The 24,541-nt window shown below is 41.0% G+C and overlaps 1 protein-coding gene across 2 annotated transcripts in view; it reads right to left on the bottom strand.

The window, feature by feature from the left end:
- Window positions 1-24,541, bottom strand: part of CACHD1 (cache domain containing 1) — a 201,583-nt gene that overhangs the window by 118,216 nt on the left and 58,826 nt on the right. For both annotated transcript variants that reach the window (XM_045802151.2, XM_045802150.2), the window contains exon 2: window positions 1,526-1,588. Coding sequence is in view for 1 of the 2 variants with exons in the window: in XM_045802150.2 (XP_045658106.1) it covers window positions 1,526-1,588 (63 nt within the window). In the remaining variant the exon portion in view is untranslated. The remainder of the gene's footprint in view (window positions 1-1,525; window positions 1,589-24,541) is intronic.

Below are 24,541 nucleotides of genomic sequence, written 5' to 3'. Positions count from 1 at the left end.
AACAAAACAAGTTTCACATTTGAAAACAGCTGAAGGAAGAACTTGTATCTGTTACTTCAAGGAAAGCAACAAAGCTGATATCCCTGGGTCAGTTTCTTTAAAATGTTATCAAGTGGCCTTTGGTCTCCCAACGTTTCCTCAAACAGGCTTTGTGTAGAAATCTTCCCTCCCATAAAAACCCTTTTCATGACCTTAAAAGCACTTCTCAGCTTGCTGGAATAAAAATTAGACAGGAATTATTAAGATTAAGTCTTGATACAGCAAACCACATCACATTCACTGTAATTTGAGGCCATTAGTTTTTAAAATCTAAAGGTAAGAAGAAGAGTACAAACGTAAGTACGTACATCCTCTTTTAAATTTAACCTGCAGAAACCAATAAAACATTTTAAGGTCTATACACAGGAAATGCTGAACTTCAAAATGAAACCACAGTAATTTATTATAAATAAATAACCATCCCATAAATAACTTCACTCCAATGACACTTGCAAGGCTTTTGCCTCTTGTATAGCACTTCTGAAGTTCAGATCAAGTCAAGCTGTTTTCCACGAATAAAATAAAGGCGGCATTGCCGCGTTTGAATTGTTGTGTGTTCTACTATTCGTTATCTTTTTTATTCCGTGGAAGCACTCTGGTTTTCAGCGTGGTTCTGTTTTTTACTTAAGTTTCCAACCAGGCTTCAAATTACCAGTTGACGGTCACATAATGTAATGAAGTTGGAGGATAGCTGAAATTAAAACCCAGAATCCTCTTTACCACCCTTCTTTTCAAGCACTGATAGATCAATTATTTATGACCAAGTTCACCAACACTTTGTTTTAATTTAGGAAGCCGTCCATCTGAAGGCAGCTATAAATAAATAGAATCTGGCCTCAGAACTTTTTGACCCCACACAGCACTGAGAGGAGACGGAAGGAAAGAAGCAAAAGAATACAAGAGGAAAGAAAAATTAAAGAACAAAAGAAGCCAATATCCACTGAGCTGCTTCTATGCCAGAATCTTCCACATAAAGGATTTCATTTGTTCTCAATTATCTTGACATTACTTCATTTAATTCTCACCATCTCATAAAGGAGATATTGTATTCACCTTATTTAAAACTGAGAGACAGCAGACCAAAAGGCCAACTTGCTTACTGGGGGTCGTGGAGTAAGCAAGAAAACCAGAATTTGACCTGGGTTCGTCTGATTCCAAAGCCTGAGCACTTCATCCCAATATCAGATGGAATGATTTCTAATATTTTTAAATTTGGGTCAGTTCAGGAATTTTCAAAACAACAAAAAGAAATTAAATTATACTTCCAAAGTATAACACAACTAGCAAAAACAAAACCATCCACAGAACCATTATTTCAATGGCTTTCAAGAACTTCAAGTGCGAGGTTGTCACTGTGACGCTTAAGACAGAGATGAGATTCTACACAGAGCGGCGGGAAACCTCACACGGAGATGGCCTGCAAAGAGTAATGAAGCCTTATCCAAAAGCAAGAAAAGAGAAGGTCAAGTACTAAATAACCTCTTACCTGCTGTACCTCGCTTTCTCCATTTGAGATTTTCTCAGTGTAAACAAAGGAGTTGAATATCCGCTGGAACAAAAAGAAAATGACCAAACGTTAGATCTTCTAAAGAAGGCAGCCATTTTCTAATGAGTGCGTGTGTGCGCGTGAAGAATTTGTTTACAACACAAACAGAATCAAGCAGAAAAAATTTAATTAAAATACTGTTATTTTACACAGAAATCCACATATCAGCCAAAGTTAATCACACTTATATAAGCAATACCCAGGCACTTCTGTAGTGAAATAAACCAGATGTTCCACCGTATTTTTCATTTTCAAAAATACATTTAATTATAGATTTCCGGAGCCCATGCCATTTTATCCAAGTGGTATAATCTGACAAAGTTGTGTTTCTCATTTAAATCCTGCACTCCCTGAATGCTGTAATTGTTTACAGACACTAAAATCTAATGTAATAAAGGTCTTTAAAAGGGATTCTTTCCATATTCTCTCATGTCCCTGGTCCCACCAGTACCTACCCAATATTATCTATCACCTTCATTACCCAAGCACTCCCTCAGGAGGGTAACATAATAGGGCTTGCCAAATATGTGCGGCCTTAAGATCCAGTTCTTACATGTCAGGAAATGGGACAGCCGTGCCAAGACATTAGTCCAAACTGTGACACACAAGCACACATTCTTCCACTACGCTCTGCCTAGCTAGTACCCACCCCCCCACACACATTGCCTGCATTTAAAACATCCCTGCAGACTTATGACTTTACCAAACCTTACCCATTCCTGAGCAATCACAAGAGATTAATATATAACAAACTAAAGAAATTAGAATCCAAGATACATATCTGTTAGAGACACAAAAAAAGAGCAGGGGCCCCGTCATTTATCCTTACACTTTAAAGATACCACTGGAACTCTCCAGATGAGTAAGGAGTCAGACTTGGAGATGTCAGCCAAAACTTCCCTTTTCCCTTTCTAGCCTACTGCCAAGGACTTGTCAGCATCTGGGACAGCTTCCAGGACAGCCTAACACACCTGCATGGTTGTGGTGAGGAAGGCAAGTGCCAAGTTTACCAAGTGCTGTGCAAACGGGGAAAGATAAGGTTCTGGGGAAGAGGGCGGGGGAAGGGAGCGGGGGTGGGGAAGGATTGTGACAGAATGGGATGGAATTACAGTCTGGAAAATTCTAATTATGAATTATCATAATTTTACAATACACCAGTCATTCATCTAACAGATGTTAATTTTCCCTTTCTTCCTATAAAGGACTCTGCTGAGGGGCGCCTGGGTGGCGCAGTCGGTTAATGGGCCAACTCCTGGTTTCGGCTCAGGCCGTGATCTCGAGCCCTGCATCCGGCTCCGAGCTCAGCGCAGAGTCTGCTTAAGTTTCTTTCTCCCTCTCCCTTTACCCCTCCCCACCTCAAATAATTAAGTCTTTTAAAACATTGATAGGAAAGGCATAGGTTTTTAGTAATAGTGCCAGTGCTAATGATCAGGATCCTGGCTACTGTGTAAGGAATGCTTACTGTGGGTAGACATTATTCTCAGCATGTTACTCTTTTGGACTTATTGGAAAACGTCTCCTCAAACACCTTTGTGACAGGCACTATTATCTCCATTATACAGAGGAGAAAACAAGCAGATTTGTTCAGTGTCTAACGCCAGGCACACACGGTACCTTTGTGTGCATATCCTATACCCATCTTTACAAGGAAATCGCTGCAGCTCCAAATACGAGAAACGACCACCTAGGAAAGGTTAACGGTCTTTCCCAGAGTCGCTTGGCAAGTTTGGAACTGGAGCCCAGGCAGTGACTGCAGATCTGACGCTCCTAACTCCACGGTCTCGTGAGAATTTGCCACATGGCTGCCTGACACATATTTAAAACCAAAACAAACAGCAGCAGCAACAAAAACACACACACAAAACCCACTTCTGTTAGGAGCTAATACCCAACCATAATGCAGCTCAGCAGTCCCTTACGTGTCTTACCAAAACTCAAAAGACTCTAAAAATCAGAATCTCACATAACACACTGGTTAGCAAAACAGGGCATGATCTGAATTTATTAGGTTATAAATCCTAACTCCAACTGATGTGCACGTATAGCCTTTTCTAAACCACGTAATGCACATGTTCATTAGACCCGATGCAGATGTATTAGTGAATGCACCTGATTATTGGGTTCTGTTCCAGATCTCACTGGCAGTGTGCTTTCATGAAGGAGCATCGGGATTCTGAATCCTAAGACCGATCCCATTGTGAAAAAGGGTTCAGGAACCTGCAGACCTCCATTCCTACCATTTTAAGTTCCCAATTTTCTGGTGAACACCTTAGTTTAATAGATTATATAACATTTTTGGAACCTGGGTTGCTTGCTATCTACTTCCCAGACCGTATTCCATATTTTTAAATAATTTCATCTTTAAAACCTGCTCAGGACCATGAGAACACGGACTAAAAATGAACATTAATTCGTGTAGTGTCTCCAGATCTTGATGAGTGTGGTCAATTTCTTATTTCATTTCTGACAAACACCTTTCAGTTGATACATCATCTGGCCTGTCCTGGAAGGTGCCTGACGGACAAGGCATGAACAGCCCCGGGAAGCATGCCAGATCCACCTTGCTCAAGGCAACACCCACCAAGGGCCAAACTTTTTTTTTTTTTTTTTTTTTTGGTTTAAAATAAAAGTGAATTCCTCACTAGTAATAAGGAATATGTTGGGACGTGTTCAGAAGGCCGTGTTTTAGTCCCTGTTTTACTCATTATTTTAACAGTTATTAATAATGATTACAAATACTCTCATGAAGATCTTTTTATGGCCTATAAGCATTTTTATGTTCTCTGCACTTAATAAATGTGGTGGATAAAAGAAAATTTAAAAAGAAGTTTTGGATACGAACAGTAGTGACTCTGTAGACTACCTACTTTATACAGCCCTCTAACCACCCCACAAAGGGAAATCACCTGCAAGGGTAATAGTTTGGGTCTATTACCAAAGCAAACAATTGTTGCCCCTCTCCTTCCCCACACAGGGGAAGGGTGTGAGGGGCCGGAAGAATTTATACACATAACTCCCAACTCAACAGGTCAGCCAGTCCTGTCTGGTGCAAGGTTAAAAGTTCAGGCTTGTGTGTGCACACAAGCTCTCAAGGTACAAAGCGAGTTTCCACTATGCTCTAGGTCGATGGACAGTAACTGTCTAGCTTAATATGCAGGGCCTGCTAAGCCCAGCTCTCAAAGGCTTAGGCTTGGTACTTTTAAAGTTTACAATTTCACAGAAATGATCACATTTGATCCCCACAGCAACCCTATGGGGCAGGCAGGGCAAAGATCTGAAACCAATTTTACAGCCCAAAAGCTACAGTTCAAGCATTAGAAAACGTATTACAGGTTTAAAAAAAAAAAAAAATTCAAGTGCTGAGGTCTGAACCCAGATCTTGAGTTAAAAACAAGCACCGATTTTAGCAACGCTATTAAATGTATTCATTCACATCACCTTTTTGTTCAGGATAATCTAGGAATCCCAATACCTACATATAGATAAAAAGGCCTATTGGGGATTTTTTTCTACCATTTTAAGCAAGATATAATGTGCTGGCATAACAATATATGTATCTGATGCCAATATATATTTAACCAATGTCTGGAGTGATTCAGGGTCCCAGACAAAAAGTCTTATTTTTTTTATTACTTTCTCCTGCTATGTGAAGCTGTGAAAGGAATAGAATATAGGGTTCTGGGGCAGGGAGGAGGTGTTTTTAATTTGAGAGCCCGGCATTCCAAATGGTATACCTAGCTGACATTTTGGTGACCTCAGTGTAAAGAGTTTCTTGGTTGTTAGAGGGACTTGAACAATGAAAATGAAGAAGTTGTCCTAAAACAGGAAAACAGTGAGCAATCCCAAAAGGTCCTACTGCCCAGTCCTCTTGGATGATTTGCTCACAGTGACAGGGTTGGGGTATGGCTCTGCGGGGCGGGCATTCTGCAATCTATTTCCAAGTTGTCACTTTCTGTGATCCCAATTCCCTGGAGAACAAAAGGAATTCCAGAAATTTGAACTCTTAAAATTTGGGCACAACCTGGAGGAAGTCTGAAGGAACTCCCATGGTGTATGAATCCCTGGAAGTAAAGGCAAAAATAATGTCCACCCCCCACATATTACTCTTTCTCCATCTCAAATACTGTGAGTAAAAATATGTTTTATTGTACAGTGAAAAGATCATTAAAATGGGTGAGGAGTTTTACGTTATTTTAAGTAAAAATATTTCACTGAATTCTTTATCAATTGAATTTACTTCCACAACCAAAAGAAAACAAGATCTCTTATTTTTATGCTCATGAGAACAGAGTCCTCTGGACAAAAATGACCTTTCTCTCATTAATACACACACATTGGAAAACTAGCAGTATCTTCTAACCTTAATTATATGCATATCTCATGACCGAACACTTCCCAACTCTGGTATACACTGAGCAGAAACGTGTTCATATATTTATCAAAAGAGAAGCGGAAGAATGTTCGTTACAGCACTGATACTCCTACGAGCCCCAACCTGCAAAATATCCAAAAGCCTATCAGCAATAGAACAAACTGGTGTAGCCACACAAGGAAAGGTTCTGCGGTGGGAATGAACACCCAACTGCAACCTGCATCAACATGATGATACAGACAATATCGACTGAAAGCAGACAAACACTAGGATGCAAAGTGTCTAATTCCATTTACAGCAAATTCAAAACTGGGCAAAACTCATCTATTCTGTCAGAGTCAGGATAGCGGTTACCTTTTGTGAGAGAAGGAACGGAACAGGGCAGGAGGTGGCTTCCAGGACGGTGCAACGTTCCATTGCTTGATCTGGGTGCCGGTTACAAGGATATGCTCACTTTTACGAGAATTCACCAGACACCTCTGTGTACTTTTCTGTATGTATGTTATACTTCAAGTTTACTTTTAAACATACATTCTAGGCAGTCTCTTAAAATACACCCTCGTAAAATGTTTCCTACATTTTCAAAATTATTTATGCATTAAAAAGGAAAAGAATCTATTAACTGGATTATTATAAATACCCAAAGAAGAAGTGACACCTAATCTGTAATCCAGATGAAATTGGGACTATACCAACTGCAGTCACCTAGCAATTCACAGATAAGGTCTCCTGAGCCTTGCCTGAGGCCACATATTAATTGCTCCCTCATATTCTAAGTATGTAACATTACTCAGTTCTTGAGCTTGCCATCCAGTGGCACTGTCCTAACCTGAATTTCCAGCAAGAAAAAAATAAGGGTGTCCTTATCTGAGTTTCATCCAGCCTGGATACGCTCAACTTCTTTTTTTTTTTTTTTTTAAGATTTTTTATTTATTTATTTGACAGAGATAGAGACAGCCAGCGAGAGAGGGAACACAAGCAGGGGGAGTGGGAGAGGAAGAGCAGGCTCCCAGCAGAGGAGCCTGATGTGGGGCTCGATCCCATAACGCCGGGATCACGCCCTGAGCCGAAGGCAGGCGCTTAACCGCTGTGCCACCCAGGCGCCCCATGGATACTCTCAACTTCTAACACAATTTAATCCAATCTCCTCTTTGCATATTCTGTTCTTTTATTTTCCTAAGCCCTGCCTTCCTCCTCCTCCCCCAAAGAGAAGGTTTGACTTACGAAGTTAGAAATTAAAGAATTATGTTAACAACTGAATACAATCCCCCCCACCTCTACTGTGAGAGGGAAAAATGACATCCTGCTGTGTTTGTGTGTGTGTGTGTACACATGTGCATATATGGTGTGTAGCCTACTTCCCCCCCACCTCTTAAGGGCTACACCTTAGTCCTTCTCTGTCCCCACTTCACCCACTCCCCCTACCTGCCATCTCCTTCCCTTCCAAATGTATTTAACTGAGCCTACTTAACAGATGGCAAGAGAATCCCGCTTTGCTGGAACAGGAACAATTACATAGTGTTTAATAAGATGGTCACAGTCCAGACAGTTGGTTCCACCTTCACGCCTCCAACAGCTCTGCCAAATCTTAACTAGATATTTAAATGAATGGTATAGCACAACAGCACAGTGAAGAAATAAATACCTCTACAAGCCTAGTGACATTGTGTTGGTCTCCCTCCCTGATCTTTGCTAAGAAAACGCAGGACTGAATTTTTATTCAAAGCTTTATTCTCTTGATGTTTACAGGTCTCTGTTGCAAGCCAATTTGGCTGACAGTTCACTAATAGCTTCATTCAGCTCTGGATCTCTTCCTAGGATTCTAGGAATTGTGGCCAAAGGGGAGGAAAATATAGATCACCACCGTTATCTCAAGAAGTTGACCAACATTAGCCATGAAAAGAGAAAGTCCTGTCATTACAACAAACTCCAACAATCTCTGGGCAGGGAAATTAATGGCAACTTAAGCGTTTCAGAAAAGAAAACATATGCATGACTTTATTTTCCCCTAAGCATACCTCATGCATGATCCTTTACGAGGTTTTTAAGGGATCCCTCCTGCTCAGATTAGACCCTGTCTGATTTTTACCAGACTATTTAGCCTCTCATTGTTAAACATATGTAAGGTGCAGAAAAATGACCTTCTCTGTGGAGGCTCATTGTTTTTTTTTTTTTTTTTTTTTTAAGATTTTATTTATTTATTTATTTGACAGAGATAGAGACAGCCAGCGAGAGAGGGAACACAAGCAGGGGGAGTGGGAGAGGAAGAAGCAGGCTCCCAGCCGAGGAGCCTGATGTGGGGCTCGATCCCATAACGCTGGGATCACGCCCTGAGCCGAAGGCAGACGCTTAACCGCTGTGCCACCCAGGCGCCCCAATCATTGTTCTGCATTCTAAGGTCACGAATCTGTTGCTACAAATCTCGGTCATTTTCTCAAATCTCTCAATTTGTTCATTCTGGATACAGGTGGCTCAAGAAAACAATTTACCGAGAGTATTGAAAAGGTTTCCACTAAAAAGCAAAATAAAAAATAACCTAAATGTCCAGCAACAAAGTACTGATTAAATTACTCTTCATCCAATGAAATCTATTGTGCAGTTAATACAAGTATGTTTACAATGATTTTTGTTAATATTTGTAAAGCAACATTTAAATATACAAGTATTGCTCTAATTACATGTGCGTGTTGGTAGAGGGTACATTACACATAATAATGTTACCATGTGTATTATCAAGGACCTAGAATGGATTCAGGTGCTTTACAACATATTATTTAAAACTCACAACAACCCTTCATAGTAGTTACTATGTACTCATTTACAGATGAGGAAACTGAGTTTCTAAGAGACTTAACTTGCCCGAAATGGAACTTTAGTAAGTAGGTGGCCAAGTCTAGATGTAAAATTTGCCTCACCCTCAAGTTTATATATCATCCTCTAGGTAAATACCATCTAAATAGAGAAAACTTATACAAAAGCTAGAAATGACCCAAATAGCAACAAGACTTCCTCGTGAATAGTGAATCTAGAATATATTCTTTCCTCCCCATCCCACTCTTATCTCAAAATGGAGCATGTCCTTCCTTTATAATGGATAAGGACACTTTTCAGAGTTGCCACACTCATGAAAAGGGGCATACATTCAGTTACAACTCAACTCCACAAAAGACTAGATCACCACCTTGAGAGCTTTCAGAGGGAAAAATAAATGCAAGGGCTCACGCTCGATCCTCACTATCAAAATCCGATCTGAAATACCATACTGACTCGGGAGAACAGGCTACCGCCGTTGCATGACAAAGGGCAATGTTAGGAACTGGAAACCACGGCAGAGGAAGAGGCCTAGATGGAGAATTTCAAACAAATCACTACACACAATAACGACCTTGTGGCAAATGGTGCCCCAAGTACACATGTCCTGACCCAACAGACTCATTTTAACATTGTATATATAAAAAAAATAATAATAGCTGTTTATAAAGTGCTTACTATCTGTCTGCCACTAGGTACTTCACATATATTACCTCGTTTAACCTCATAAACATGAAGAGGAATTTATAAAGACTGCACTAAAGACATTATGAATGTACTTCACACACTAAGACAGTAATTCAAACAGTCTTGTTACTCTATTATTGTTAGAGTAGTAAGAATATTTTCTGAATGATACTGAATGACAACTGGAGGTACGGCGAGATCAAAAATACCTGTGTAAAACTTAAGCCCTAAGCTCGTTCTGAATAGTTTCCCACTAATGGTCATCTTTCCCTTCTCTGAACTTCTGAAGCAAAGACTCTATATGACAATTAAAAAATAATTCACTGTAGAAAATGTGAAAATATGTAAAGGAAGAAGGGGGGGATCTATTGTCTGACTACTCAGTAAAAACCAACTACTATTTACATTTTACTTTATTCTCTTCCACTTAGGTTCTAACTTTGTTGAAAATTTTTGCTAATTGGTCCATGCCACGATTTCTTAGCACAGTGTGTTGTAACTAGCGAGCGTAAGTAAGCATCTGCATGTTCATTAATCTGGGCATTAAATCACTCACATCAGTATTTTGGTTGGTTACTCAACCAGCTAACAAAAATGGAGGGAGGTACCCTTTCTTTTGAAGATAAAAAATATTCGCCCTTCTCTCAATTTATTAACAAAGCTCCCGCCCCCACACACACACATCCTTTTTCCTTCCCTTTCTTTGGGCCCTAAGTGTGTACACACACACACACACACACACACACACACACACACACACACACACACGGCAGCCTGCATACTTCAAGTTTGCAAAAGAACTCAAATTATGAATTCCTTAGTCTAATGCCATTTAACTTAACACCCTTCAAACCAACATGAGCTCTGAATAGTAAAGCATGTGGGAGAGTCACAAGTCAGTGACAAGTGTCACCTTTACAAAGAGCTGCCTGTTTTGGTCCACTCTATCCCTCAAAAGAAATTACAGGGAAAAACGAACGGCCTGTAGTCTGCTTTAGCAGCGAAAATCTAAAGCAATAATCTCAGCAAGCGAAATTCCTCGTCTTGATCACTTGATTTCCTGTTGCAGCATTCAAAACCAGACGAGCGGGTGAGTAAATGTGAACCCGAGCGGGTGAGTAAATGTGAACCCGGGAGAACAAAGAAGGCAAAACAAGACGGAAACACTTTGCCTCCAACGCAATCAAACCTCTGAAGGGTTACCGGATTGTTGTTGTTGTTGTTGTTGTTGTTGTTGTTGTTCTGGCTTTCAAAGAGACTAAGGGGGAAAAAGGCAAGTAAATCAGCTCCATGTGTTGGAAAGATTCAGCCTTTAGCCAATGTAACTTGATTATAAGTAATATTCAGGACAATGCACATGGCAACCTCTCAGAAATGGAAAGCTGAGTTGCCCAAACGCTTTGCAGATGGTGCCAAATTTCCACTCCCCTACTTCTACTCTCCTAACTCCTAATTCCTGCACTCTCCACCCCCTCGATCTCCATTAAGGCTTTTTTGTTTCACCTTAAAAGAAAAGAGGCGGGGGTTATTTAATGGCTGTGCGTTTATTCTTGGAGCAGGCGGCACTTGAAGGGTATAGCCCTCAATATTCAAGTGTTCTGTGTGTGCACAAAGTCATTCAAATGCTCAGGTTTTAGGAATCCATCCGTTAAAGACAAAGGGAACTAGAAACCCTGTAATGCTTAACTTTCCAGACCTAAGCAACGATGTTTAATTAACAACTCAGGCAATCAATCATGTCCTTTCTGAAGGAGTCAGAAACCATGTAAAATATGGCCCCATATTCTCAAGGAGATCAGGGTCTAGTTGGAAGGAGAAGTTAAAAATAAAAAAAAGAGTAGTCAACAATGCAACACAGACTTGGTTTGAACTTAGTATGTTTGGCACAGGCCCAAGGTGCTGGGGTGGGGGGTGAGGGAGGGACAAACTCCAAAGAGATGGGACTTGAGCTTGAGAGAGAACATTTCAGAGTGCTCCCAGGCAGGGTCTAGCCCTAAGTACTAATCACTTCAGGCCAGGCACTGTTCCACATGCTAGAGATACAAGAAGGAGTATAACAGACAAAATCCCTGCCCATGTGGACCCTACATTCTAGGTCCTTTGGCTTCAAGAAAACCCTTCTGAAGGGCTCACTATGCACTGGCCCTGTATACTTGAGAAGGGGTGTTCAAAGATAGAGAGACATGGCTTCTTTCCTGGAAAAGCTCATATTCTAAAGAGGGCCTCTGAAATCAGTCATTGTGATACAAAGACAGTTTCATAAGCGAAACTTTTTGCGAATGGAGCTGAACTGAAGGGAATCGGAATGACGGTGCTAGACTCTGGAGGCTTTTCAAGCCAGCAAGAGAAGTGGGATTTTATGCGTATGGTAGGCACTTAGTAAATATTTTTTGAATGAGTAAATGAATAAATGCGTATTTGCCAAGAAATAAAGAGCTGTTAAAAGGATTTTTAGCTGGGAAGTGACATGATGAAATCGGTGATTTAAGAATGTTTATATTCCACATGCTCAGAACCAGGCACCCACTTTACTAACTTCTCACAAAGGAGAAAAGAAAATCTAGGCCATTTAGAAACCAGTTCCCATCCCAAGAGTCTGGGACAGCTCTAAGAGCCAGATGAACTGGATCATCCAGCATGACACTCGGACCCTGAACTGAAGTTTCCCATGTGTCTTATCTCCGTAGGGGGAGTGTTTCATTCAGTTGTGCAAATCCCAATAGCACTTACACAGAGTAATATCATGGAAGGAGACTGAAAAATACTGGTGCAAAAAAATAATTTAAAAATAACTTAATGAAAAACAACTGTCGGGGTTTAAAGCACAGTGGCACTATTGCATTCAGAGAGGAAGAGGAGTTTTTCGACATTTCAAAATACACTACCTTGGAGGCCGTTGTGGCTGTTTTTCACATGAAGTGTTCATTTGTACCACACCCAAGTAGAGATAATTTTCATAAATGCAATGCTGGTACGATCTCTTATTTAAAGATGCTTTTTTAGTACAATCATGAAGCACAGGAACTATACATCAACACATCACGAAACCTGAATAACTAAGAATGGCGAGCTGCAGCTCAGTACAAACTAGTTCTGTGGCCTGGTGGAGTCACTGAGCCTTCCCCAGGCCTAATGTCCCTCACCTAGAAAATGAAAAGCAGATTATAGAAAACTCAGTGATCTAAAATTTCCATTCTACTCTTGTGCTAGAATTTTAATACCAATTTGAGAAGCCACTAATGCTAGCAATGTCTGCCATAGGAGAGAGGTTTCAAGAAAATTGTGTTTGCTGATGAAATCTGACTCGAATTGTTAAAAAAAAAAAAAATTATAAACCTATCTCTGAAACTTGAGACAGGAGCAGAGGCCAAGGAGTCGAAGGATTTTAAGATGAAAACTTAAATAGAGAAAACCAATCTTGAGAATGGCGAGTTTAAATGTGGATTTTAAGACATGAATCAAAGCAGTTAGCTTTTTCAGAATAAATGTGATGCTAATATGATTACATCAATATCTCCCAGGTCCTCCTGCCTGCATCGGTTCTTCAGGCTCTCCCAGCCAGGGTGCCTGTCATGCATATCGAATGCCATGGTAACAACCCTCGCCGGCGATGGCTCCCACACCACATGCCAGGATTCTCAATAATTATTAACTAACGTTTTGATGAATAATGGTTCTCCAGGCTCAGACTCACAATATAATTTTAATGACTAAATAAATGCTGGCTAGAAATGTTCTTCAAATTTTAGGGGGAAAAAATTAGGAATGTGAAAGGGAATTAAAAAAAAAATCCTGTAACCAACCGGGTGGTCTTGGAGAGGTTAATTTACCTCCATATTCTAAGTTGTAAAATGGAGGCGATCAAAACACCTACCTTGTCGGGTTTTTGTGAGGTTCGAATGATGTACAGCACTTATTCCTTGCATACAGTCAGAGCTCAATAGACAGCAACTTTCGAAAATCCTCCAAAGAGAACTATTCCCAGGAATAAGGAGTCATTTGAGATTACCCATGTCCCCATCCCAACGCCAGAAACTCTTCCACATCAGCTTTTCAAAAGCCTTCTGAGGTAACAAGATGGATTTAAAAAACGATTTCCAGGAAATGGCGTCCACATTAGCTCCCGGTGCCTTTACAAGGTTGGCTCCCAGTCTCAACCTCCTGGGGTCCTCAAGTTGATTTAGAAATCCACATGCAAGGTGGGTCCTTGGGAAAATGACTTTTTCCCTTGATTATTGATGGTACCACCTAGTGGGAACATACCCCAAATCTCCAGTTGAGTCCAAGGCTTTGAACACATATGCCAAGGAGGTCAAAGGAGTAACCTGAAGTTGGAAAAAGTTGCACAGGTGCTGGCCTCTCCCAATCTAGTACTACAGGATTGCTCTATAGACAGGGTTCCTTCCATCCTGCAGGGCAATGCAAGTACTAGGGGAAGTAAGTAGTCCTAAAAATCCAACCGGCACCTACTATGCACAGAAGGGCTGCTGGAGAGAAGCAAATACACTAATTAGCCGTACCTTCAACAGAATCCATGGGCTCATCCAGCCCTACCTAAGAGGCAAAACGATTAAACCCCCTTTATTGCTGTCAAACAATACTTACTGTCCCATTGTACTGTAGGTATTTGTTTATAAACATTGGTAGTGACCTCACAGGGGGCAAAACCAATTGCTCACCTGGAGAGGAGCGTGGGGGCTAAGGTCTGGGCTGTGGAATCCTCCAGACCTCAACTACCTCAGCTGCGTGACGGGTACAAGTTATTTAAACCTTCCTCTTGTAAATTTAAGCAACATACCTCCAACCCTGAAGAGACAGGACAGAGTGATAATCAGCATTTACTAGGTTTGCTGTTAGAATTAAATGGGACAGTGTCTGGCATACTGTTTTTGCCCAATTAAGCACAGCTGGTAGGAAAATGGTTATTTTCCCTGAATATCCAGCGTAATTGCCAATAGATGTCCAATAAGTGTTTAGTGGGTAAATAAAAGATTTGGTACAACTCACTGCTTTGACAGAAGAGGAACCTAAGTCTCAAAGAAGGTATGTGATAGGTCACCAAGGGATAGAATCAAAATGCTGGCTTCTTCCAGCTTTCAGTCTCCCACTATGACATTTTTAACGTGCTGATTTCTCATGTAATTTTAAAACTCTGGCTGTACTGCATACGTAACTAAAAACTAAACCCTATTTATTTACCCCAAAATGCCAGTTGGAACGGGAAAGAAAAATATGTTATCTAAAACTACTGAACAAGGACAAAACCAGAACATCAAATTATTCTCCCCAAGTAAATATTTAATTTGGCTTGAGTTCCTGGAAGGGAGCATGGTATAGTGGAAAGAGTATGGGTTCTGGAAGCAAGGCTGTCAAGACTCTGACCCTCAGCTCCACTACGTACTGTGGGGTTGGAGGCATGTTGCTTCAAGTGTCCAGAGCCTCAATTTCCCCAGCTCTAAAAAAGGGTATTATAACGTCTACCTTGGGCAGGAACTCTATTAGTTACTTCTTTGGGGGATGGTAAAAATGTTCTAAAATTAGATTATGTTGTTGGCTGCACAACTCTGGAAATATACTGAAAACCAATTAATTACACACTTTAAATGGGTGACTTATGGAATGCAAACTGTATCTCAATGATATCTGCCTTATCATCATAGCGATGAGGATTTATTTACTATGCGAGGAATAGGACATAGCACATACAAGGTGCTCAATACAGTTACGTAAATTGAATTTCCAGCACTAAGATAGTGGTTACCCAACTTGAGAGGCAGAACACAAAGCCTGGTTTGCTTGATAGGAAATGCAGATTCCTCGGCCCCACCTCCACAGATTATGAGTCCACAGGCCCGAGGGAGGCCAATACGTGTGAGAATCATCCAGGTAGTTCTCATGGAGATGGCCTACTCATCACAGTTTGGAAAGTTCTACACTCGGGAACCTTTCAAATCACAGTACTTCTACTGTGAGTCTCTCTGAAATGTCAGTATGGTCTTTTCTATACTGAATTACTGTATAATTCCAAATTTCTGTGGAGTATACTTTAAAGTATGATCCGGCTAAAAGAAATTTCTGTAAGAGGAAAAAACAAAAACAAAAAAACAGAAGGAGAGAGAAATACCCATTACTGCTGGCCACTTCCAGGGGGCGGGGGGGGGGGGGAGGCTATTCCAAATCTTCAGACACCAACAGCTGCTCTCCACTTGCAGTCACAGTGCTCAGGATTAGAGATGGAAGCGGCTTTGGGTGGGGCTTCCTGAGGGGACAGGAGGAAGGAAGGCAGGAAAGCACTCTGATTTGTCATGTCTGTCTCACCACCACCCTAAAAGGTATGCATTAGTATCCTTCTTTTATGAAGGATGAAACTAAGGCTCACCAGGACCAAGCAGCTTCCTCCCAAGTCATACATCCCACCCACAGCAGGATGGGGCTGCTGTTCCTTTGACTCTGGACTCGAATCTCGGACCAAGAGCTCTTGGTCCCCCAGACTTCTGGAGCAGCAAGTGAGCTTCCTTTGTCCTAGCTTTAGCATTGTCCAACTGAATGTTCTGGAAATGCACACCTTCCCATGGTGGCCCAATTTTGTTTTCTGTTAGTGAACACAGACTGAGTTGATTCCAAGCTAAACTCTAGATGACTCGGCATTAAGACAGTCCTATCCTAAAAGCTCCCAGAGCCAGGGAGAAGAGGGAGGCATAAGCAGAAGTTGCAGGTAGTGGCCATCAGGAGGAAGGTATATCTAACCCAAATACAACACAAGTGACCTGGAGCCTCAGTCCCAGCATTCAACAGGAATTAGAGTCTCGTGTGCAGAGCAGGGGAGATAGCAGGAGGGTTGGTTGGTTTGCTTGCTTCTGACCTGGGATTCACATTGGTCAATAGCCCCAACTCTGTACTTTTATCTACTAATAAGACTTTGTACACAGTCACAGAGATAAAATGACAGAAAGGGGAAAAAAGGTATCTATCATATAGCTTTGAACTGTGCTCCATGAATAGAACACACCAGGCATAGATAGTATTCTCTAAAGTAATGCTTTAAAGAAATACTGAGACTGGCTTATACATGGCACAGTTAGACAGCATTTTCGTGCTAAGAGTTATTTTGCTAAATAAAACTATTTAAAATGGAACAGTGTTGGTAACTCTAGTTGTCATTTCTTCATTTATTAATACACAGCTTTAAAACTGGAGTCAGGCGAACAGCTCAGTCTCAAAGGTCCTTGAGCTCGTGTGCACAGTTGAAGCCTTGCTAACCAAGAGCTTGCATTATTTCTCAATGGCAACAACCACGATGCAGTGTCTGCCAGCCTTTGTTTTGGAGCTCTGTTCAGAACCCCAACTCCATGTAACTGCCTTCCCCCTGCCAGAGTCACCTCTCATTCACACCCCATCTCTCTACAAGACACTTATAATAAAAACAAATCCTCTTCCTGTTATCTTCTGTGGCTACTGCCTTCCTCCTCCTGCCTTCCTCCTCCTCCTTCTGACATAGCTTTCAAAGTAAGAATAATACACTTCATTTTACAGAGGAGGACTCAGAGCTAGTAAGTGGCAGGGTGAGATCTGAACTCAGATGCGTCTGACTTCAAGGCCACGGCTCTTAATCATTTTCAGGTCCAAACTCTCCAGGTGCTTCCCAAGCACTTCAGACTAAAGGCCATCTCCTTGCCTGGTTCCAAAACCACTAACTAGGTCACGCATGCCCTTTACCTTCTCTCCTGCCCTCTTCCCAACCTCAATCTGCTCCAGACACACTGGCCTCCAGGATGCTACTCAGACTGGCTGGTCGCTTTCCAGCCACCGGTCCTTGGCACTTTCTTGTTCCCTTTTTCTGAAACATGTTGCTGGTGAATGGACTTGTTCCCTGCTTCCGGCTTCTGCTCAAATGCCATTCTGAACAAAACAGCAACCCCAGTAGCCCTGGTCATATCAGACATGTCCTATATTTTCTGCTATGCTGTCTCCCCATACTGGCATGTAGGACACGTGAGAGTAGGATTTTTGTTTTGTTCCCAGTGTCCTCCACACCTAGAACCACTCAATGAATTCATGAGAGGGACATACCAGGAGAGAAACCCCCTGCTGGAAATTCTCAACAGAGAGAATCATTCAAAGAGGGTGCTTCCTTTGCCTAGAACGGGCTTTGTCTCTAGTTTTCCTGGTCAGTTCATCATTAAGGCTCCTTGGAAAGTCTTTCCTGATCGCTATGCAGTGGGGGTATCACACTACTAACACTTAACCCACTGCAATTTGTTTACATATCCACCTCTCACCTCTGCTACCTTGTCAGGCTCTAGAAGACCAGGATGGATTCTTACTCATCTCTGAATGCCCAGCACAGAGTAGGCACGTCCTTGTTGACGACGTGGTATAACACGACCTTCTACTATGCCCCCCAGAAGCGGTCGGTATTTAGGTTAACAGTATGAGTGTCTGGTATTAACCGGAATCATGACGGAGAAGATTTTCTGGCCACAGAGAGTAGGATCACCAACCAAACCAGCCCATGGATAAACACGCTCCGCCTGTACTGGTGTAGCAAACATTTTTCCTATGTTTGAGCAATAAAGAGATATCATGGGTAATAAGCAAATTAACAAGCAGAAACTCACTCTAAACACCTCTCTAGACAGGAGTTCTGCCAGAGTTTATGTGCATGTTGACCTTGTTTACCTTCCCCAGATAAGTTCAGGGTAGGCCTCTTTGCAATTGCTCTAGTTTCATGCCTGCACGTGCACACATCCCTACATGCCTTTTTATACCCTGCATTATACACTCACTTTCATCCTAGTCACTAACAAAAACAAAGGGATAGTAGAGGGTAGAGGTATTTGCTAGGCATCCCAAGTCCCGGGACTCCATTCATGGAAAATCAGAGGTTTGCCTGGATTCCTCCCTTCCTAATCTCTTCAACCCCAATTAAAAACTGGAAGAATCCATAAGTACTATGAAAATGCAGGCAGGCGAAAATTTTGCTTAATGTCAATTGAATTGTATCAGACCTCAGCGCACTAGATTTCCCGTAGTTGTCGGATTTTTAGATCTCTGGAATATTTCCTTTCAAAGGGGTCTGGGGCAGCATTAAATAAGGGGGCTTTTCATTTTGTCCACAATGCATTAATTCCAAGTTTAAGGAATGAAGCCAGTAAAGAAACATTCCATGCAATGAACAGACTTGCTCTACGTTACACAAATAGTTGAATGTGATATACAATTAACTGCCAATAAGATTTCCTCAGACTTTTTTTTGAAACAAATTCCTGCTAAAGAATGAGGCTTAGGGGGAAAGTATTTGTTTTATTTCATTCTTCCTTCCTTTAAAAAAAAAAAAAAGGATGTAATATTGACACATCTGAGCTCCTTCTTTCCACTTAACTATTCAAGGAAAGAGTTGACCCACTAACGATGGGGAAAAAACCCTGTACCACTTTTTTGCCATAACCAGTTAAATAAAACTAAAAGGTGTGTCTCAATAGCTTCACTATTTTTAATCTTGGTGTTTCCCTAATTTTTCCCCTAGATGTGTATACCTAGGGATTTTTAAGACCTTGTCAATGACTTTGATTTTCAAGTGTCATTTCTTAAAGCTAAGTTTTCACCTGTCATTTAAAAGTTGCTAGTCTTCAACCTCTGGGAAGGAATGTTGACATTCATTGTGGAGGAGAGACGGGCAAAGCCAAAAGGCCCCAGGGAATACTAAATTGTTCCGGCGCCAGGAATCAGCACTGAAGCACCCAGTGTTCTTCCAATTAAACTACAGGGCAAAGTGCTGAGTGTAATTTAGGTTTGAAAGTAAGAGTTCTGTGCTAGCAGATCCTGACCACAAAGGACACAGCAATCTTTCACTGCCAGGCGCTGTGCTACCTCAGGGGACACCAAATGATCCTAATTATAGAATCCTATCAAAGTTAGTCTCAAAGGCATCTTTTCCTCTTTTTATTTTTATTCTAGCCAGTCAATCCTTATCATAAACAACAAGGATGAAAAAGTTGACTTGGGTAAAATCATGGAGGATCTAGAAAGCAAGACTGTGAAGAGTTAGAAGTATCAGGGACCCCCTGAAGTAAGGTTATACAGCAGAGGAATAAACTGATCTGATATAGACCTGAAGTAGGATAACCTGGCAGTGATAGAAGACCCATCATCTGCAAACTGCAACATAATACACAGTTGAACATGAAGACTAGGGTCAAAGGCTGTTGTGGATTCAAATCCCAGCTCTGCCAATTAGTAGCTGAGTAGCCCAGAGCACATCACCTAACCCAAAGACTCTCCTCTCTGCCCAAGGTGTCCTACTTCATAGAACTATTGTTAGTATTAATAAGAGAATTCATTTATCTCAGTAACACAGTCAGCATATGGTAAGTATTCAGTAAATGGTAACTTTTGTTGCTATTAAAATAAACCAAAAAGGGGTGGGGGAGATGGAAGGCTAGAATAAGGTGATGTTTCCAGAACAGAAAGACAGGAATGTTAGGGGCGCCTGGGTGGCGCAGTCGTTAAGCGTCTGCCTTCAGCTCAGGGCGTGATCCCAATGTTCTAGGATCGAGCCCCACATCAGGATCCTCCACTGGGAGCCTGCTTCTTCCTCTCCCACTCCCCTTGTTTGTGTTCCCTCTCTCGCTGGCTGTCTCTGTCAAATAAATAAAATGTTTAAAAAAAAAAAAAGACAGGAATGTTAAAGGGGCATTTCTGAGCTCTCAGTTGTTGATTGGTTGTGAGGGTATTGACAGATGCATCAAAAACGCTGAAGAAGTTTGAAAGCTGGGTAATTATAATACTAGCAACAATAGATTCCATTTTTAGGGTGCTAGTTTTACCTAGTCAAAATGAAAAAAAGAAAAAAAAAAGAGGCAATGTTCTCTACAGTAACTACAAAGGCAGAAAAAAAATAAAAGCAAAGTTCCTGAAAGTTACCCCCATTCTTTTCAAACAGATAGGGTACAGACATTAAGCCCTTTCTTTTAGAAAAAGGGTTTCTCAAGAAAAATTCATGGAATTTAAAACATTTTTTGGAAATATATGTTTACATTCTTTTTACAAAAGCATCAACACTATACACTCATGAATTCAAATCTCATTTTCCCATTTCAAAACTGATCATTGAGATAGCATGCAACTAGAATGGGATATAACCTAATGAAAGGTAGAAAAATATGGCAAAATACAGGTAAGATTTTTTTTTTTAATGTCAGATGTCAGCATTATAGAATAAATCCAAGGGTCTATTTCATTCCCACACCATTAAACCAGAGGAATATCATCATTTTTTAGAATGTTTTTCAGTGCAAAAATATAGATGTGATTATAAATTCCAATGTCAAGAAAACTATTTTTGAATAGTAGTAACGATAATGCGTCTTTTCAGAAAGTCCACACACACACACACACACAAAAAGTTTAAAAGTACTCTAAATCTCATGACTCTACAGAAGTAAAGCACTAGTATTACCAAAGCAATAGACCTAGGAAAATTCTTTTTTTCCAATAAAGGAATTTTCTCTGGTCATTTGACTTTACTCTTAACTTTAAACAAAAAACTACAAGGGGATAGAGTGACTAACTTCCATAGAACTAGTAATTTATCCAAAGTAAATCTCTGCTGTGATATTATTCAGAAGGATCCTGTTTATATTAACTTCATTATTTAGGATGTCCCCATGCTGATCAAATATATAATGTCATCTTCATTAAACATAATTAAGATTCCCTAGGCAGACACACTTGAAATGGGGGGGAAATCTCAATTTTTTATACCACTGTAAGGTTTTCTAAAACTCATTCATATTTAATTTTTAAGGATGCTTTGCAGCACATTAAATATTTAACAGTCAGAGGAATTTCAAACCAGAATGCTAAATGTCAACCTATTCCTCCAAAATACTTCTTATTTCATTTGCAGTAAATTAGCTGGACCTCCCTTCAGAAACAGAAAGCAGGGGGCGGGGGAGGGGGGGTGTCTTTAAACTTAAACTCACATTAGGACATTGAGATAGTAAAATCTACGTACATAAGTAGACCATGTAAGAGATGTGATTTTAGATATCAGGCTTATTGTAAGTATTACAGAATTCTAAAGTAGTGTGGCTCGCATTATAAATGGAGATAATCTTTCAGAAACTCATCCCCCTTCTCCTTTCCAGAATTCACTCTGCATCATGCCACATATATTAACATACAGAACGGATGTAATAAGTCAGCACTAGCAGGAGCAGACAGTAAGATTCCACAGCACTGGGCCAATTAGCAATACAAAATGACAACTGGGGAAGACCACTCACTGTCAGACCCTAATTAAGAAGGGGACTTAGAAAACCCATTTTGGCTTTTGTAAGGAGTTAGTATTGTAAGGTCATAGACCATGTGGTCATCAGTACTCACCAATAAATGCCCCTCCCCACAACAAAAAGCATATAAAGTCTTTTTTAGGTTTGTATACTCAATTCCAATACTGTGATAGTAAAATCTGCTTTATTTTTGAACACAGAGAAAGGAAATGGTTTTAAGCCTTGAAAACAAGGAGAACAGAAAATGTATCTTTAAAAATAGGAAGAAAAGAAAATCTCCAAGCCCCGGAGAATCCATGAGACTGGATCATGTCAGGTCAAAATTCAGTTCTCCCAGACCTTAGGAAGTCGGAAACTGCCATGGCACAAAATGATCCCACAAGAGCACTGTGGGGAAGTGTGTTCCTACAGCTGCTACACAAAACGTGTGATCACGAGGCCTCCCGAGGAAAGGCCGACTCTCCCACCTACAGTCAGAAGGAAGGGGGGGACACTTGCTGCGATGGCTGAAACCAGGAAAAATCTATCGGCTCCATAATGTTTCAGTGCTAAGAAGTAAAGAGCACACTTGAGAAATGCCAACAAGAGTACTGTCTAGCTGGCACATGGGTTGACTACGACTTTTGGATAAGCTGGGTTTACAACAGTGTCTGCAGAGATTCAAGGGTAGACCGCGAAACTACTCCAATCCTTGCATGCAAAGAGATCTGCATCTGTCTCCCCGCACACACCCCACTCATGCATGTTATGCCATTTAATAAGAATCGCACTACTTTTCTAACCAATTTTGCCAAAGTAAAAGAGAAAAAAAAAAAAAAAAGCCAGCTCTGACTCCTTCTATTGATCTTCCCCCTCTACCCAACCAGCAAAATCAGGTGGGATCTACAGACTCCAAATTGCTTGCCACACACCACGATGTACTAAGTGCACAGAAAAGTTCCATTACTTGATCCACTCATGACCCCCTAGCTAAATGACTCATGTGGTTGTCCTTTTCCTCCAGGTTTTATGAACGAACTGTAGTAATAAACTGAGGCCTATATGCTACCACCCAGAGATGTAAACCCAAACCAGAGGCTGTCAGAGAAAGAAGGGGTGTGGAAGAAACGGTCCCTACATCCGGGCTCCTGACAGCCACGAGGAAAAGAACGGGTTTCTGACTCACATGGAAAAAATAAATAAAACTGCAGAGCTTCTCCCATTAGCAGGAATGGGAAACTGCTTCACTTCATCAATTTTGAAACTTTAACTTAATTGCTTCTTTCCCTAATGCTCTCCTCCCACCCCCAGTCTCTCTAAACTTCAGAAGTCTAAAAGAATCCCTGTTACAGAGCAGTCGGCCTCCTCAGGACTTTTCAAATTCCAAAACAAGTCCTAGCAGGCTGGAACTTTCTTCTGGGAATAACATTGTTAATGTTATTAACTACCTTCGTTTGTGTCTCTCTGGAACTGCTTAAAAAAAAAAAAAAAAAGTCACTGGAGGGCCTCCTGGTCCTTCCTACAGACATGGGTAAGCTATGAATCATTTCTTACAGTTTACCAGTGAAAGATGAATGAAGAAGAAAGGAGCAGCTGAGAAAACACCCTTAACTCAGAATCCTGCACACACCTCAAGTATGGCTCAGGACCCCATGCCATGCAGGGAGTCCTAAAAACAGAAAGAGAACAGCTCACGCCGAGAAGGATGGCCACCATTGCAGTTATGCCCATTCTTACCAACCGACACATATGGGCTCTAAGGGACGTGGCTTGTCCAAAGCAAGAGGAGCGCTAACTTCTGACCCTAAACCCCAGAGAGACGCACAGTTCATACACCTAATAAAGCCGTGCTGGGGCGGGTTTTTATTTGGCCCTATTAATAGCACTTCATCCTGACTCAATTCTTTCCATTTTCTAGATCATCTGTCCACTTAAAAGCAATAGTAATTTTAAAAGTAAGCACACACCCGGAACAAAAACCAAAACCAAAAAATTGGTTGCTTACGTTCCTAAGACTTCCATAACTTCATCAAAATTGAGTAGATGGTGTCCTCAGCCTCACCTACAGTTTTCTGGGATAGCAATATAATTAGCAATGGCCAGTGGTCTTCGTAGCCTTCCCCTGCTTCCCTCTGGCATACAGGTCTCTCCCACGTAACCTCACAGGCGGGCTGTAGCAAGCAGTGTCGGCATTACCTAATGAAAACCGAGAGTGTCCACGGAGCGATCTCACGAGTTAAAGCACACTTGCACATGGGAGATCAATTAGGTGGAGATGACCTTTATATTTAGGAAAGCACTGAAATGCCAGAGAGCCCCCTTAATGTCTGACCTACATCTGAAACTACGGAACAGCGGTAATTCTCAAGATTTAAACACTTCGGACTACTGTATTTGGTCATCAGGAGTACAGTGTGGCAGAGAAGAAGCCAGGATGAGGAATTAATCGAGCTGCGTTGAGAACCAGCGCATCAAAACCAGACAAGATTTTTCAGAGCATCTATTTGACACACTCATCTTGAAGAGGCGGCAAAGAATGTTCACATAGGTTATCAGTTTGGGAATCTTGGATAAATATCTGGATGACATTCTTTGACTATGTATTAATCATTGAGAGATTTTTCATGATCTCTGTCATTTTAAGCCCTTGGAGGATCATATTTTTATTCCCTCTGTCTCTGGTCGTGAATATTCATTTCTCAATGCCATTCTTGACAGGAGACCTAATACCAAACTTTGCTGGTCTAGATTTACAGGACTTTCAGAAGAGTTATAAAGCAGAACACAAACTAACGTTAGGATTTTATAATAGGA

The sequence above is a fragment of the Ursus americanus genome, chromosome 12 (genome assembly GCF_024610735.1).
Source record: "Ursus americanus isolate L20-20 chromosome 12, mUrsAme1.1.p, whole genome shotgun sequence".
Classification (NCBI taxonomy): Eukaryota; Metazoa; Chordata; class Mammalia; order Carnivora; family Ursidae; genus Ursus; species Ursus americanus.
This window is presented reverse-complemented; position numbering and strand designations above follow the sequence as displayed.